The sequence below is a fragment of the Triticum aestivum genome, chromosome 4B, assembly GCF_018294505.1.
Source record: "Triticum aestivum cultivar Chinese Spring chromosome 4B, IWGSC CS RefSeq v2.1, whole genome shotgun sequence".
In the NCBI taxonomy this organism is placed as follows: domain Eukaryota; kingdom Viridiplantae; phylum Streptophyta; class Magnoliopsida; order Poales; family Poaceae; genus Triticum; species Triticum aestivum.
The window spans coordinates 667,541,565-667,558,392 of NC_057804.1; the positions used below are offsets into that span (position 1 = coordinate 667,541,565).

The 16,828-nt window shown below is 47.7% G+C and overlaps 2 protein-coding genes across 4 annotated transcripts; one reads left to right on the forward strand and one right to left on the reverse strand.

Annotated features, from left to right (window-relative positions):
* Nucleotides 1-3,617: 3,617 nt before the first annotated feature.
* Nucleotides 3,618-11,777, forward strand: LOC123094035 (uncharacterized). Its single transcript, XM_044516113.1, has 3 exons — nt 3,618-3,878; nt 8,767-10,486; nt 11,052-11,777. Exons 1-3 carry the CDS (start codon nt 3,679-3,681, stop codon nt 11,610-11,612), a joined length of 2,481 nt encoding a protein of 826 aa, XP_044372048.1. The 5' UTR covers nt 3,618-3,678; the 3' UTR covers nt 11,613-11,777.
* A 659-nt stretch (nt 11,778-12,436) lies between these two features.
* On the reverse strand, nt 12,437-14,702 carry LOC123094036 (uncharacterized). Of its 3 annotated transcripts, none has more exons than XM_044516116.1 (3): nt 14,332-14,702; nt 13,558-13,996; nt 12,437-12,935 (listed from the first exon to the last, which is right to left on the reverse strand). In XM_044516116.1, exons 1-3 carry the CDS (start codon nt 14,377-14,379, stop codon nt 12,799-12,801), a joined length of 624 nt encoding a protein of 207 aa, XP_044372051.1. In that variant the 5' UTR covers nt 14,380-14,702; the 3' UTR covers nt 12,437-12,798. The 3 variants fall into 3 exon arrangements, with proteins under 3 accessions (XP_044372051.1, XP_044372049.1, XP_044372050.1); XM_044516114.1 differs by having other exon boundaries at nt 12,437-12,938; XM_044516115.1 differs by having other exon boundaries at nt 12,437-12,938; nt 13,558-13,993; nt 14,332-14,701.
* Between the last annotated feature and the right edge of the window lie 2,126 nt (nt 14,703-16,828).

A 16,828-nucleotide genomic window follows, 5' to 3' on the forward strand; every position in this document is an offset into this window, starting at 1 on the left:
ATGATATGGCGCGCAACACGGTAGCTGTCCACAATTTGATGCGTATTTTGGAGGTTGACAATGAAGGTGCCTTCTCGGAACAACATGGGCTAGCAATAGAAATTCTTACAGAGCTAGCCTATGATGATTCTTTCAGAAAAATAGCTTTTGATGAATCTACAACCATGACCGAAATGCTCATGAAGACATTGCGGCGCATCTTCCATGAGGATAGCGACAACAATGGTATAGTGGCAAAAGAAGAGGAAGAGAAAGACAAGAGAGTGAGGAGAAAAGCAGGGAAAGCACTGGCGAGATTATTGCTTGGCGTCCCAAGTGCAAGAGATAATAGTGTTGCATTGACTTCTGCACCAAATGTTAATGATATTTATCTACTTCCCAAACAAGACATGGTCAATCTGTTGACCAAGGTAACTCTCTAACATCTACCTATTTTAATCTTATTCCCATTGTCTTTGACGTTTTCTTTGCTGTTCAAACATACATAAACCAGACAACATGGGTTGGTTTTGGTTCGTGGGCTTGAGTAAGGGCCAGTTCTTTTGGTAGCTTCTAGAATAAGCTGCAATAAAGCTGCCCCCTACCTAGCTTATTCTAGAAGCCCAAACAAATTTATTTTTTTAGAAGCCTAGTAGTTAAGACTTGACTAGTAGGCTTTTAAAAAGAAAATTTTGGTTGGGCTTCTAGAATAAGCTGGGTAGAGGGCAGCTTATTCTGAAAGCCCAAAAAAGCTAGCAAAAGAACTGGTCCTAATTCTAGGGCGAAATCAGTGGCTAGCTTTAGCAAGATGGTGTTCTGGGGATGCAAATACTTGCCATTTTAGTTTCTGTATATAATTTTCCCTCTAATGCCCGTCTTAATTTTAGGAGTTATTGGTCTAATGTGAAATCTGTTTTGACTGAAGATGAGTAATCCTGAATATGATATTCTTGTTGATGAGTAACGCTATAAATACGCTATTTTTGTTGATGAGTAATTTTGCGGTACTCTTTTCTTTATTTTTGTATGTGAAGAATGCATGCTATTGTCATTGCATTTATATGTATCAGAGTCATATATGATATGATTAAGCCTCACAAAAAATTGATAGGGTTATGACATTGCTAATACTCTCTTTGTGCCGAAAATATTGTTCCAGGTTGTTAATCAAATATTATCTAGTAAAGGAGAAAGGGCTGCAGATGTGGTAATGCTAGCTGGTCCAAGCAATGGTTTTCATGTAGAAATGATTGTAGAAAGCCAGCCTCTAAACGGTTCTGAATCTGACAGTAGACAGTCTTCCATTCAGGAAACTGAAGAACAATCCGAGGACAGAAAAATGCTTATGTCCATGCTATCCCTCACCATGGTGATATGCAACAAAAATGTGATCAGCGCAGATGATTTTACCCGTGCCATCCCTGACGATGCAGCACTCGTGAAGAAGCTCAAGGAGATAGTAGAAATGCTTCAGGATGCCACGACTGGCGGCTGGAGAATGCTAAAGCTTGTTTGTCAGGTGGTTATAGCAGTGGTTCAGCTCAAACCCAGCTGCACCAGAGAGTTCAATGAACATAACTTCAAGGAGGCACTGTCCAAGGCTCTTGCGATCATGTCGGGCATCGACAACTGCATGATCTTTGCTGGCAATGACCGTGAGGTGCCTGCCAAGTCTCTCGCTTCTCTTGTGAAAGAGGCACAGGAGCTCTTGGCACAAGAGCAGGGTGACATAATCTCTACCTGATGTTGAACGGGACATCATTTGAGTTTATTATTCGTATTTGTTGCAAAAGGTGCTTGTGGAGTTTGTTTTGCTGAGTTATGTTGCTGATGGTACAATGTTTAACAACTTCATTCGGGTGTATTATTCGTCTGTATTTGTTCCAATTGAATTCTCTTTGTCAATGTTTAACAACTTCATTGAGGACCTTCGTTACGTCTTTTATTTGTTTAAAGTTTAAAGACGATGTTTGTCGGCTTAAGAGTATACTTTTTTGGTGCACTTTTTCTCAACAACTAAGGTGGTTGCAAGTAAAACAGTTAGCAAATTGTATTTGCGATGCATATACACACAATAGGGAAAAGAAAACATAGATAACTACACATGCATACCTCTGAAAAATGTCACAGGGAAAACAACAGATTTCTCATCGCGCGAGTGAGAGAAAGCGAGAGAGAGAGAGAGAGAGAGGGGGGGGAGGGAGGGAGAGGGAGAAGAGAGGGAGAGAGAGATGCCTTAGGATTAAACATATTCAAACACGTTTTTTTTTGTGAACACCAAGGCCATCGCCGGCGAGGGTGAGAAGGAGGATAAGCTGCAACACAAATATGATGCCTCGCAAAAATAAATGAGATGGACCAACTGTGGTCTTGGGTGATGGTTCTTGGGTTAAGAGTGTGTATTATGTTTTCTCTCCCGTTGTAACGCACGGGCTCTTTTGCTAGTATATTAAAAAAACGAATGAAAACCGTATTGCTCGTTCCAACGGCCAGCAACGTCGATATCATGCCACCCCATCTTCTTGGTTTTTGGGCAATTATACAGTGATGAGTCGTGCTCATCTTCTTGGTTCTTGAACATCATACCACCCCAAGCATATTTTTTGTGCACTACAAGCTGCTGGTGGCCTGGCAACGATGCTTTTCAATATGCAGTGACCCCAGCGCTAGCGGTGATTTGCTTTGCATTCCAAACAAAGGTGGCACCGACAGTATCTCTTGTACAAACTCCCTCGTTCCTTTTTTTACTTTGCTTATATAAGTTTTATTTGAAGTTAACCTACGCAAAGTTTGACCAAATTTATATTAAAAAATATCAGTATCTACAATACAGAAGTTATATAGTACAAAACTAATCTCATGATGCATTCTAACTGTACTATTTTTGCTACATATAATTTATATTTTGCTAATCAATTTTATGGTCAAATTTTAGTTCAAAATAGCAGGGGGCTAGTAAACCAGGACGATCGCATGCATCGAAGGCGAAACCGTTTCGCCACGCCCACTAGATGATGAAGATGGGTAGCATGGTGGAGCCGATCGACGCTCCGGGATATAGGACCGGTCCTTGGCCGGCGTACGATCTCAATCCCCAAACCCATCCCTGAAGTATAGCTAGTATAGAACCGGCCGGGGTCCTATACTCGTCTTTGGTGCCGGCCAGCCACACCCACGTACGTGATCCGAAAGACAAAGAAGAAGAATATATAAAAGCTAAAGGCAACGCATGCGATGCGAGCAGTCCCCTGAACTTGCCGCGCGCCGACAAATCATTCATGCATAGTGGGGAGCACTAGCTATTTTGAATCGAAAGACAACCACGTAGTCGAGGGACACATATTATATCATTGAAAGAATAGCGCCCTCGAAGAGTCTAAAATAAATCCATAAAATATGCGTGCACCCATGCCAAACTACAAAGAACCTAGTCATTTAAGCTATGCTTACTTAGTTTGCATATTATCTACTTATATTATTCACCCTGGAAAATCATGAAAGCTCTTTACAGTATACAGTGACCCCAGCTAGCGCTACTTTACTTTGGAGGGTGGCATCGACAATATTTTTTGTCCCAACTTAGAAGGAAACTCAAGTGGCATCGGTTAGTCGTCATGCATTAATTCAGCCTCCTTCACTACAAGCGACCTGACTCACTTCTTCACAGTTGAGAAGTGTCACAGTACATATCCATAGATCATGGAGGGAGCGCGGCAGAGGCCCGAAGAACTGATCAATAGCTATGCGAAAGCTGGGGTGGGCGTCCGGAAGATCGCAAACGCAATCGGGTTCTTGGCGTTGCTGTGGTCCACCGTTGTGCTCCTCGGCGGCTTCGTTAGCGTCCTAACCATCAAGGATTTCTGGTCTCTCTCGGTGATGAGCCTTCTAATGGCATCCAAGTACGTACGTACATTTCTCATCTCTAGTTCTTCTCTGGTTTTTGTGAACGCAATCTTCCTTTTTCAAGTAATGTTAATTACGGAGTGAGAAGTAGTAGACGACGATGGAAACTTATCTCGGTTTCTAGCAATTTGTGATTTAACTTTAGGGTCTGTCTAGGACACATCTGCATCAATCGATGCATATGCATCCTTCGCTTCCTTTCCTTCATCAGGAAATTATTATTACAGACAAATCGTGACCTTTGCAAACCTTCCTATCAAAGGAGGTAGGACAGGAAGGGATCCATGGCACGGCAGGGTCAGGGGAGGTAGGAGAAGAGGCGATCCATTGCAAGATCGGGGAGGTAGGAGATGGTGGGCTCAAGGAAACATGCATGTGGTTGTGCTCGCTAGCTTCGGCTGCACATAATTAAGATGAAACGGACAGCGGTGTTCGGAGCCCACAGTGCACGTGCCAACCAGTGGAGGAGGTGGCCGACGCGTGAGATGTTTTCAGTCGGTCGATTCCCAGTGCTTCCCCGGAATAATCACACCCAAAAAATGCCGCCTCCCTGTTTTAACACTCCTAAGAGCATCTCCAGCCGTTCAGCCCCCCAGGACGCCGAAAAAGAACGGCCTGGGAGCGAACCGGCGCTGGATAGGCCCCTGGGGGCGGCCTAGCTCCCAGCCACGCCCCCAGGCGCCGTCCCCCAGCCACGGCAAATTTAAACGTAGTCATTCCCGCACACAAAATAGACGCCACAATCCGGCGATCAAGCGGCCAGTAGATGGGCGATCGGATGAAAAGTTCGACGTACAAAAAGCAGAAAGGACGGAAGCGCGCATCAGGCGGCGAGGTCGGCCTCCGGCGTCGGCGGAGTCGGCGTGCGCGGGCTTGACGGGGTCTTTGTGCTTGGCGGCGTCGGCGTGGCTTCTGTGCTGCGGGGAGTCTCGGCGGCATCATCGCTCGGGCTTGGCGGCGGCGGTGGCGTGGGCGTCGTCGTCAAGGGAAACTGGTTCAGGATGAGGCCACGCTCCGCCAAGTACCACGCCTTGACCGCCTCGTCGTTGCTCTGGAGCATGTCCGCCCCGCCCAGCAGGAAAGCCAGGTCGGTGTTTCTCTTCTTCGCGGCGACGTTGGTCCGAAGTAGGTCGAGCTTGACGGCGCTGCTCGACATCAACGCTGACCACCGTGCCTCGGTCTTCTCTTCACGAAGGGCGGCCCAGACCTGTGCGTCGGCGAGGCAGTGCTGGATGGACTCCTGCACGCGAGCGGTGGCCGCGTCGGCGTGTTTCCCCTTCTTGGCACCTTTGTTGCCGGCCGGCCGCCCTTCCAACGCGCCAGGAGTCGGCGCGTCCGGCTTGTAGGTCTCCTTGGCCTTGTCGAGGGTGCGCCGGACTTCGGTCCACTTCTCGCACTTGTCAATGCGCTTGTAAACATTGAGGTACTTGAATTCGGCGTCGTTGTTGCTCTGCCGATACAGGGCGAACATGCGTAGCAACTGCGCGGACGAACAAACAGTTGGCGGGCGCACACGGCGAAGAGAGGCGGGAGACTGGCGTGGCATACCTGATCCTCAACACTGGCGCCGCTCTCCGGGCGAGCGGTGACCTCCTCGACGACCCCATGGCATTTGTTGCACGCCCCTGGATACGCCCCCAATGGTTCGCCATCGCCTTCGACCCGCGCTGCATGTAGACGCCTTTGAAGTAGGGGTCGACGAGTTAGCGCTCGTCGAACTCGGCCTTGATGCGCTCCCAGTACGTCTCGATGCTCTGGTTCGTGCCGGTGGTCGGGTCGAGGCAGACGACTTTCCATGCTTCGGCGAGGCATTCCTCCTCCTTGGACGCCCACTTGATGCGCGGCTCGCCTGACCTGGCCGCCTGCTTCTTCTTCTTGCGCCTCCTCGCTAGAACAGTCGTCGGCTCCTCCTCCTCCTTGTCCTCCTCCTCTTGCTCCTCCTGCTCCTCGTCACCGTAGACGTGGCCGAGCTCGCCATCCATGCCGCCGCTGAGATCCACCGTCTCATCGGCGGTGAACCCGGGAGACGCGGCGGCCGCGGCCGAACCTTCCGCTGTGATGTTGTCCATGTCGGCCTCGGTCTCGTCGGCGTCACCGAGGTGCGAGAAGGGCAGCGCGCAACGGAGGAGAGGGGGCGTCGGGGAGGACGCGTACGCGGGCGGCGAGTAGTTGTATGGAGGGTATTGCACGCCTGTGAAGGCGGGCGAGGGCGTGCGCTGGGTCGGGTGTCCATGGGGAAAAGTGACGTTTGGGTTGAACCCACCGTGCGCGTCCTCGTCGGCGTAGCCCAGCAAAGACGATCCCCATGGCTGCGGCGACGGAGAGCCAACGCCTTGCTGGCCCCAGGGCGCGTACTGCGTGTGGTTGCCGGGTGGATTCATCATCCCCGTGCGAGTCACCTCGGCCTCGGCCTGGTCCACCGAAGCGGCAGCGGCAGCCGCAGCTGCAGCCGCGCATGCCACATTGTCACGGGCCTTCTTGGCGATGGCCCTGTTCCGCCGGTCGGCGGTGACAGCCTCCTGTCGCTGCACTTCCACCCTCCAATCGGCGTTTGTCATGCCCGGTGGATTGGACGGCGGCGCCCTCGGCTTCCTCTGCTTCGGCTGGGCGACGGAGGCGGTCGCGGTTGCCACGGCCCGGGGGACGACGTACTTCTTCGGTGGCATGGCGGCCGGCTGGGAGGCGAGCGGGAGGGAGATTGGCGGGAGGAAAGGAGAAAATGGGAGGGAAGTGGGGAAAAGCGGGAAGAAACGGCAGGAAGAGGCGCTCGACTCGCCGATAGGACGGACCCACGCACCCTTTTCGCTTGTGCTGGTGCCCCAGAGGCCCCCAGGGCGCCGGGTTCTGTCTGGGTCCGCCGGCACCAGTTTCGGCCCGAGCCGGCGAAAAACGAGCTTCTGGGGAGGGGGGGCGATTGGGCCGTTTCTTCGGCGTCGGCGCGGCAAAAAGGCCTGGGAAGGGCCTGTTGGGGGCGCGGCTGGAGATGCTCAGCTTGTTTCTACTATCATGATGGTAAATTTTAGCATGCTCCCTCTTGCCTCCCCTTTTTCACATTAGAGGTAAGAGTTAATAATAGATCTAAGCGATTGATTTGATTAAGTAGTGGTTAGATTAACTTTTACCTTCTTACCTTTCATGTAAAAAGAAGGGGTAAGAGGAAGCATGTTAAAAGTACTTTTTTTTTCTAAGGGAATGGCAAGCCATCCTCGTCATTAACATTGTCTCTTTCCAGACAGAGAATTTGAGGTCCTCAGGAATTTCCCAGATTGGGGTATACATACAAATTATAGATTAAATGTTTATATATTCTAATTTTAGTCGTCACAGTAGTAGTAAGACACTGTAACAGGCAAGGATGCGTGATAAACTGATAACACATATAATAATATCAAGTATTGGCATAAGTTGGTATAGACTATAGACGAGGGGCGCGCCGCCGGGCAAAGCGCGGTTGGCGGCGGCGGCGGCGGGATCTCTCCTCCCCGCAGCGGCCGGACCTGGCGGGGGTGGTGTTCGGCGGCAGTTGGCAGCGCCTTGGTGACGGGGCGCGCCGGCGAGGGCTCAGGGGGCGACGGTAGGAGCTGCTTCCCCCGGTGGTCGCGTGGGGGGCCGTTCGGGGCGCGCCTATGGTGGCCGTGGTTGATCTGCTTCAGATCTGACCGCCAGCGCCTCAGGCGGCGCGGGGATCTCGGGGCAGCGGCCTCGATCGGTGGCGCGGGGTGCGGCCTGCTTGGCGGGCGGCACCCGCGAGTGCAGATGGGGGGCCCTCCACGGCTGCATGGGCGGCGTGGACGCGGCGGTGCTACGGCGGCTCCTCTATGGCCGCCCGGAGTTCCATGGGAGGCGTCATCTCTGACTCAATCTACTCCGATTTGTGCTGGCTATGGTAGCGACTACGGTCGACGCCAATACTGCCTGGACAGACCTGGCGGGTGGGCATGGATCCGGGAGAAACTCCAGGCCGGCGTGGCGGCGGCACTAAAGTCAACGCCCTCGGCGCCGATTACCTTCCTAGAGGCTTCGGTGTGGATCATACGCCCCCACCTCTGCCATGAGCGCAGGCGAAAGCCTCTATTCCTCTGTTGGGGCGACGATGGCACTTTGTTGTCGTGTTCCTTCCTGAAGGCGTCGGCCGAGGACTGCTCAGGGTGGTGGAGTTGCTGGTAGTTCAGAGTCGACGCGAGATGGCATGTACGTGGAGCGGTGTGGCATCAACAGTATCATCGACGGTGGGTCTCGGCGGCATGGCGCAGTCTAGTCTCGGCGTCCGATGCGTGGAGATGGACTCGTGCAGGAGGAGGAAGCTGTCTGGCGTCGTGGTGGCGTCGACGATAGCTAGATCGTGCAAGGTAGATGCAATAGTACAACTCTGAAGATGGATTGGTGGCAAGTGGCTGCGGCGGCCCCATACCCGGCAGGCGTCCTGGTTGAGGAGTGCGCCGGACTGGTAGGTGCCCCATACCCGGCAGGCGTCCTGGTTGGGACCTCAGATCTTAGATGTTTAGGTTTGGCTGAGATGTCTGTTTGGTATTAGGCTCAGACTATCAGCGCCCCTTAATCGATTGGATAGGTGTAGCGACAGTTGTTGATTAGACGGTGGCTTTAGTCCTGATGTTGTATGACTTTGTAAGGTCTTGTGAGAATAATTAATAAAGTGGCCGCATGCATCGCCCAGATACAGCTGGGGGTCATCCTCCTTTTCTAAAAAAAAATACGTCTTCATATAGGCTAGCCTTTGTGTATATACATATACTCCCTCCGTTCCAAAATAGATGACCCAACTTTATACTATGTACTAAGTTAATACAAAGTTGGGTCATCTATTTTGGAACGGAGGGAGTACATATGTAATCTTGTGCCTCGCCCTAACTTAACATAAAACAGGATGCTGGAATTTATTGATACCAACAACGGTGGAATTTTCATGGCAGAGAAGCACATATTACGTTTGAGCAAGGGACTAGATCAACTTGAAGAAGCAAACCGAGCTACACATCGGATAATTTTATTCACTCTATCCACAATGAAAGTCGTGAAGCAAATTTCCATAATCATTTTATTGTGCATCTTTGGGTTTCCGTGGCAACTGAGCATAGGACTCTCAGTCGCACGTCTTGTCCAACGGGATTACGGCAACGCGGGTGAAGATGCTGCAAACAAAGCAAAACTGAATGCGGCACTGATCGTCTTCTATGTTCTCGTTATCTTTCATGGTTTATCTGTGGGTTACTGGACATTTCTTCAAGTTTTTGAGCCATGGATGTTGATGAGCAAACAATTTGGATTTGGAGTTTGGGGTCCCAAAATTGTTAAGAGATACAAGACAGAAACTAGAGTCAAGTGTCATAAGGATGGGATTTTGCCCAACAACTGGAACTTGATCACATTCAGTGTTGAGTTGCTGGAGTCTGCATCTTCGGATGACCGTCTATGGGGAGCAAGGGTGCTCGATACTTTCATTGGGAAAGGTATATCTATAAGACAAGAGCTACTATCTTCCAGCCAAGCCATTCAGAATCTGGCCAACATGATTATTGGTTCCACAAGAACAGATGACCCTGAGATCAGAGAGCGTGGCGCAAGGATTGTAGCGGATCTGGCCAGAGAGCTCCGTATAAACCAATTTCCAGATGTACTACGATGCATATGCTGCCTACTTGAAAGCTGCAAACCATATAATAACCCACAAGTCACCAATCCATTGGCTAAGCAAACGCTTGATGAAACATCCGACAATGTGTCAGCAGAAACCTTGGAGCGTAGTCACCATCAAGAAGATGCCCACTTGTCATTGGAGATCACCAATCAAGCTGAGCATAATAAAGTTGTCAATCTAGCATCAGACAAGGTGCCCAAGAGAAGATCATGTATCCAGATAATGCGCATTCGAATGAAGACAACAAGCTTTAAGGAAGCGCGCGAATGGGATAGATATTTTGGAGATGAGTACCACTACTCCTATGTATCTAAAGGCACCAAAGAGCTGATCTCTCAGGGCCTGGTGATTCTTGAGAGGCTCACACAAGACGAAGAAAACTGTATAGAGATAGTCAGACACCAAAGGCTGGTCTCTAGGATCACATTACCATTGAGCTACCATGACTTCCTCTGCAACGGATGCGACCACACATGGGCTGACAAATCACTCACAATGGTCAGCAGGCTTATCAGTGCTAAACCTGCTGACGACACCACAAGGCTGCGCTGTGATATGTCGGCCAGCGCAGTGACTATCCGCAACTTGATGCGTATTTTGGAGGTTGAAGTTGGTGCCTCAGAACTGCACGAACAGGCAATAGACATTCTTACGGAGCTAGCCTTTGATGATTCTTTCAGAAAACTAGCTTTCGATGAATCCACAAGCATGACAGAAATGCTCAGCAACATGCTACGACGCATCTTCCTTGAAGAAAGCAATGCTACAGTGGCAAAAGAGGACGAAGAGAAAGACATGAGAGTGAGGAGAAAAGCAGGGGAAGCACTGGCCAGATTGCTTATTCGGGTCACAAGTGCAAGAGATAACACTGATGCAGTTACTAGTGTAACAAATGTTAATGCTGGTGATCTACTTCCCAAGCAAGACGTGATCAATCTGTTGAGCAAGGTAACTCTCTACCTCTGCACCTACTTAAATTTCCCGTTACCTCAAATGTTTATATTCTCTTTCAAAATCCCAGATGTTTCTTTGCAGTTCAAACTCAAACATACATAAACAGAATAACATGGGTGGATTGCTTTTGGCTCCTGGGATTTAGGGATTACAGTGCAAAAACACTAGGTAGTTTTAGCGAGATGATGTTCTGGGTTGCAAGTACTTGTCATTTTAGTTTCAGTACGTATTATCCATCTAATACCCTTCTTATTTGTAGGAGTTATTGATCTAATATCCTTCTTACCAATATGTTATTTCTTGTTGATGAGTAGCTAAACGATAAACTATTCCTGTTGATAACTAATCCTGCAACATGTTATTTTTTGTTGATGAGTAATTCCACAATACATTATTATGCAGTACTCTGTTCTTGTTTCTGTTTTGTGAAGAATGCACGCTATTCTCACTACATCCATATGTATCAGAGGCATATATGATAGGATGATTAAGCCTCACAAAGAAATGGTACGATTATAACCTTGCTAATAACCCCTTTGTGCTGAAAATATTGTTCCAGGTTGTTGATAAAATATTATCTACTAAAGTAGAAAAGGATGCAGATGTGGTGACACTGGCTGGTTCAAGCAATAGCTGTCATGTAGAAATGGTTGTAGAAAGTCAGCCTCCAAATGGTGCTGACACAAGCGAGTCCTCCACGCAGCCTGAGGAAGGAAAAATGTTGGCGGCCCTGCTAAACCTTGCCGTGGCGATATGCACCGAACATGTGATCAGTGGAGATGAGTTTACTCGTGCCGTCCCTGACAAAGCAGCACTCGTAATGAAGCTCAAGGAGATAGTACGAATGGACAAGGGTGCCACAAGTGACGGCTGGAGAATTCAGAAGTTTGTCTGTCAGCTGGTTATAGCAATGGTTCAGCTCAAGCCAAGCTGCATCAGAGAGTTCAACGAACGTAACTTCAAGGAGACACTATCCAAGGCTCTCGAGACCATGTCGGATGTCGACAACTGCATGATGTTTGCTGGCGATGATCGCGAGGTGCTTTTCAGGTCTCTCGCTTCTCTGGTGAAAGAGGCGCATAAGCTCTTGGCACAAGAGCTGGGTGGCATCCCTGTCTGATCAAGGGAGAACACCAGTAGGGTATAATATTTTATCTCTGTTTGTTGCAGAAAGTGTGATTGCGAAGCTTGTCTCGAACAAGTTCTATGAAACATTCTTATTGAGCATTGTTGCTGATGGTACAATCTTGCTCCAACTGAATTCTTCATCAATATCAAAACTTCATTGAGGACCTTTAATTTGTCGTCTTTTGTTTGTTCGAAGTTCAAAAACCATGTTTGTCAGTTTAGAGTACATTTTACATGTACTATTTCCTAGCAACTAAGATGATTGCAAATAAAATATAGCATTTTCTATTTGCGATTACAAAGGGATGCACAAAATCTACCTGAACCCGCGTTGGTAAAAAAATATTCAGGGAGAAAGGAAGCTGGGAAAAAAGAAACAATAATTGAAATAAGCTCCAAAAGGTTCAGTTTTCCCAATATCAATAATACTTGTACTTCTATCACTAGCTTGAACTTGCTACGATGAGAATTGAAATGTTATATTTAACTTGAATTGATGTGCCACACACTCAATGCGAAAAGAAAATTGTAATCACAAAAAAGAAAAATTAAACATAGAAGGAAAGTGTGACTTCCGCTCAAGAAAATCTCATCCAATTCTGTACACCATGAGTTAGTGAGCCTAGTTCTAACTTTTTATCTCTTTCGGCATCAACTTCAAGACTTCTTACGCAGATCACCAAATTGGCTCTACAATAGGCGAAGGCCTCATATATAGATTGAAGGAAAATGCCCTTTACAGGGGGAAAAAAGGCAAAGAACTCACAAAAACACAGCATATTTCAGTTTTTAGCACACCACAAGCAGCACTCTGCATAAGAAGAAACAAGGTTTATTGCATCCATGTGACATCAATAGTCATGTAGTATAAAGTATAAACTCTCCAACACATTTTTGCCGCGGTAAGCAACCATTGATTCGCTTGCAGACAGTAGATGCTGAAGAAATACACCACCACAAAGTATCACATCACACCTCCACTCTCGCAGATCTGCAAACTTGAGCCTGATGCTCTGCAGAGAGGATACTAGACACAAATCACCAATGAATTGCCTTCCCTTCACGCCGAAAGGACAGGCCAATCGAGAGCTATCCGACGAGTTAAAAAGATTAGCAGCCGCACCAGTCACCTATCACAACTGCTTCAGCAGGAATTTCTAGAGCACACACGTAGGCCTTCACCACCGCTTGTCGCCGAGCATCGAGATGAAAGAACCTGCAGCAGTGGAAGAGGCAGGCCTCCTTTTCTTGCACGATTTGCTTGGCTGAGCAGCGGAATGAACCTCGTCTTCAGGAAAGTTCTGACCGCAGACTTCTGCTGGAGAGAAGAAACGAGATGCTTGTCAGATTAACAGCGAACAACGAATAACAGTTTCTGAACATGTACCAAACATTTAAAGAGCTACTCTAAACAATTACGCAGCAAACATGGAAGTCCACAAGATAGTCAATTCAGTTACAGCCGTTTGATATGACAAACAATTCCATATAATCATTTACTGTTTCCACACATCTCAACAGTCTGGCATGCAAAATTACCTCATTCCTTCGCTCGCAATATTATTATTTATCGACTTACAAGTCTTACGACATGATAATTATTTATCCTTTTTCTTGATCAACACTTCTCGATTCATATCAGACTAAGAGCCAGCACCGCATAACAGTTCTGAACTTCTGCCAAAACTGAACACAGCATGTACCAAGGAAAATCAACACTTCTGAACTCGTATATCAGACTAACAGCCAACATTGCATAACAGTTCTGAACTTCTGCCAGAACCGAACACAGCATGTACCAAGGAAAATCAACGCTTCTGAATTCATATCAGACTAACAGCCAGCCAACACCGCATAACAATGCTAAACTTCTGTCAAACTGAACCTAACATACACTGAAGGAAACAATCAGCAAACAAGATGAAAAGTGTAACAACCTGAGGTTTTGTCAGCAAGATTTCCTCCGACGCAACAGCCCACTCCTCTTCCATGCTTGGGAGCCATCCCTTGAACCGTATCGGTGCCCGATTCACCATCGGAAGCACCAACCCCATCGCCACGACGATTCATAGCGGAATCGCGTGGCTTGAAACGCCTCGCCCACGGATCCTCGGGCAGGCCTCTTGCGCCCACATCACGCGGGCGAGAGACGTTCCTCTCGGCCCTGGCGTTATCGGAAGCTCCCTCTTGGTGGGACTTGAGCCCATGGCCAAGAAGACCCACATGGGCGATGTTCCTGTCGGGAGCGGCGTGGTGGTGCTGCTGCTGCTGGCCACGGAGCTGCTGCATGAAGGACGCCTCCATGGAGCTGATGTACATGTTGTGGGTGTCGTTCGTCCATCCGGCCGACACCAGCTCCCCAGCCTGATCACCCTGCTGAAGAAGAAGAAGGTAGAGTTAGTTTCCGTTTCAGATTTTACAGGTGCAAAATCAACACATCGGACAGCTGTCCTGTCCCACAGTAATACTGGACAGACATCCACATGTCCAGGATGATTATTGTACTACATGACGTGCGTGCTCTGCTTTGCACTACTTTTCTGAGTCGAATTAACTTCTATCTACGGCGATTTGCAAAAGAAGAATACCGCAGAAGACCATGCTGATCAACAATTTCATTCATTTATCAGAGACTAGGAGCTGAACATCTTCAGGCGGATCAAAATAACAGTCGGTCGTGGATGGATGGATTGACTGGAACAGATGGTTACCTTAGCGGCAGTGCCGGACGGGCGTTGAATCGTGGACACGTCCCCCATGGATCCGGGCGGCTGGGCCCTCCTCCGCCCAAGAAGTCTCGCCGGACGGCGCCGGAGGTCAAATCAGAGAGAAAGCGAGGATATTTTCCGTGGATTTTGTCAGCGAAAATCGCCGGTCGATGGAGAAGAGGGGGAAAGATCCGCGGGATTTGGTAGTCCGTCGTCCTCCTCGTGGAGATGGAGGGATAGGGATGAGGAGGAGGCCCAGATGTATACTCTCATCGGAAGGGAAGAAAAATATCTCCCTGCGACAAGCCAGCGGAGAGAGGGGAGAAGGCGAAGGAAAAGCGCAGGCGGTGTGTGTGCAGGTGGAGAGAGAGGCGTACTTTAACTTTCGCTTTGGGGAGAGAGGAGGCGTACTTTTGGGTCGACGTGGCCGCGCGGGGGGAGCGCAAAAATATCGGGCGCAGATATTTTTCCGCTCCGCGCGATAGATTTTTCTTTTTTTTTCCTCGAGGGATTTCCACGCGATGGATTTGCCGACTGGAGGCCTGCCTGACGGGTGGGGCCCCGGGCCGGTTTTGAGGACTGGCTGGGAAAAAGATCTCCGGCTCGGTGACGACGACGCCCGTGATGATGGGTTGGGTGGCACCGTCCAACCTCTTTGTGATGCGCTTTGTGCCTACTCGTGAGGAAGAATAACAGAGAATTGAATTTGATCATACGTAAAGCACGGTTTGCTAGGTGTTCATGTACGCTCATCACTACCAAGCCGTATATAGTTGACGGGAAAGTCTTCTCGCACTGAACGAACCTCTGTACGTGATCACTGGTGCCTACTGACGTTTAGTTGGGACTCATGCTCTGTAACAACCCTCTGTAAAGGTAGGGTGGTGTGCATGAACGTGTTCATTGATATTAGCGTATATGCATATGTATGAGCGTCTGCATCTATATTACGCTAAAAACAAAATATCACTCCCTTCTTTCACAAACATAAGATATTTTAATATGGAGTACGCTACGGAATGAAATGAGTCCACACACAAGTAAAATGCGTCTATATACATCCGATTAAGAAAAGAATTAACACATCTTGTAATATATGGTTAACAACGTGAGTGGTCTACATATAAAACAGTAGAAGGTGCCTTAGTTTTATCATTCTCACCTTGGTTTTGTCCATCAATACCATTCATGGAGCGACACGTAGAGCCAGGTGGGGCTCATGGCCGATCTTTTGGCCTTTTGTGGGATAGACTTGTATGAGATTTCACATTAGGTAAGATCATGAGATCAACGCTATAAATTCATATTTAGACATTTTGAACAAAAAATATCTGAATTATTTGACAACATCCACGTCAGGTATGTCTACAACTCCAAGAAAACCAGCTCAAAAATCAATGTAAATATCTGAATTATTTGACAATATCCACGTCAAGTATGTCGACAACTCCAAGAATCTAGCACAAAAATCGATGTATATTTGAAGATTCGAAACAGACAAATTTGAATGCGAATAGTGGCAGTTTTGGGTGAATATTGCTTTGCACAGACAAAGTTGAATGCGAATAGTGGCAGTTTTGGGTGAATATTGCTTTGCACAGACAAATTTGAATGCGAATAGTGGCAGTTTTGGGTGAATATTGTCTTGCACTATTCACGTTCAATTTTGTCTTTTTGTTTCTATTATTGCAGGTCAAATTAGGGGCAGAAACTTCTTGAGGTTGTGCATGAACCATTGATGTGTCTTTAAAAAACAAATTAAGACTGTTTGAACATATATATTAAAGAAAAGTCGATCTCATTGATCTAACCTAATGTGAGATCTCAGGCAAGTATTCCTCACCTTTTGGGAGGAAATACATACATGTGGCTTTGGTGACAATATACATTTAAGATGCACTTTGTGCTTCCCCGTCAAAAAAAGAAAAAGAAAAAGATGCACTTTTGTTTCATGAAAAGGAAAGCAAGTTGTACACTTGTTTGCATGCAAGCCCATTGGGGTCTAGCTAGCGACATTTAGTTGAAACTTTGCGGGGCAAACTATTATTGTATATACAGGAACGTGGGCATTTCGGCATTTTATAAAAATATCTAACAGACCACCTGTCCAAACTAGTTAGTGGCATAAAAAATATTAGTGGCACGGGCATCAGATTCTGTCAGTGGCAAAAGTAATTACGTGCTTGTAATAAAGATCAAGCAATATTGAGATAAGTTCACCTGCAAAAAAAATATATTGAGATAAGTCAAACATGTACGGGTCGTCCACTGATGGCAAAATTTTGTGTTTTAACCCTTTTTTGAAAGTTAGTCGAGATCTGACCTTGGTTTGTAAAAATTTCGGGATTTGACCTTTTGCTACCGCCAGGATTAATGACGGTAGGGTAACACGCCCTACCGCCACAGTCTCCGGTGGTAAGACTTAACAGCACCGTCACGTCCGTTTAAAATAAAAAATACCCTACCGCCATGGCTCCTGGCGGTAGGCTGTGCAACATGC

Coding starts and splice junctions, on each gene's coding strand:
- LOC123094035 (XM_044516113.1), top strand. CDS start 3,679: ATGGAGGGAGCGCGGCAGAGGCCCGAAGAACTGATCAATAGCTATGCG. Junction 3,879..8,766: donor AGCCTTCTAATGGCATCCAA/GTACGTACGTAC, acceptor AACATAAAACAG/GATGCTGGAATTTATTGATA. Junction 10,487..11,051: donor TGATCAATCTGTTGAGCAAG/GTAACTCTCTAC, acceptor ATATTGTTCCAG/GTTGTTGATAAAATATTATC.
- LOC123094036 (XM_044516114.1), bottom strand. CDS start 14,379: ATGGGGGACGTGTCCACGATTCAACGCCCGTCCGGCACTGCCGCTAAG. Junction 13,997..14,331: donor CGTCCGGCACTGCCGCTAAG/GTAACCATCTGT, acceptor CTTCTTCTTCAG/CAGGGTGATCAGGCTGGGGA. Junction 12,939..13,557: donor TCTTGCTGACAAAACCTCAG/GTTGTTACACTT, acceptor TCTTCTCTCCAG/CAGAAGTCTGCGGTCAGAAC.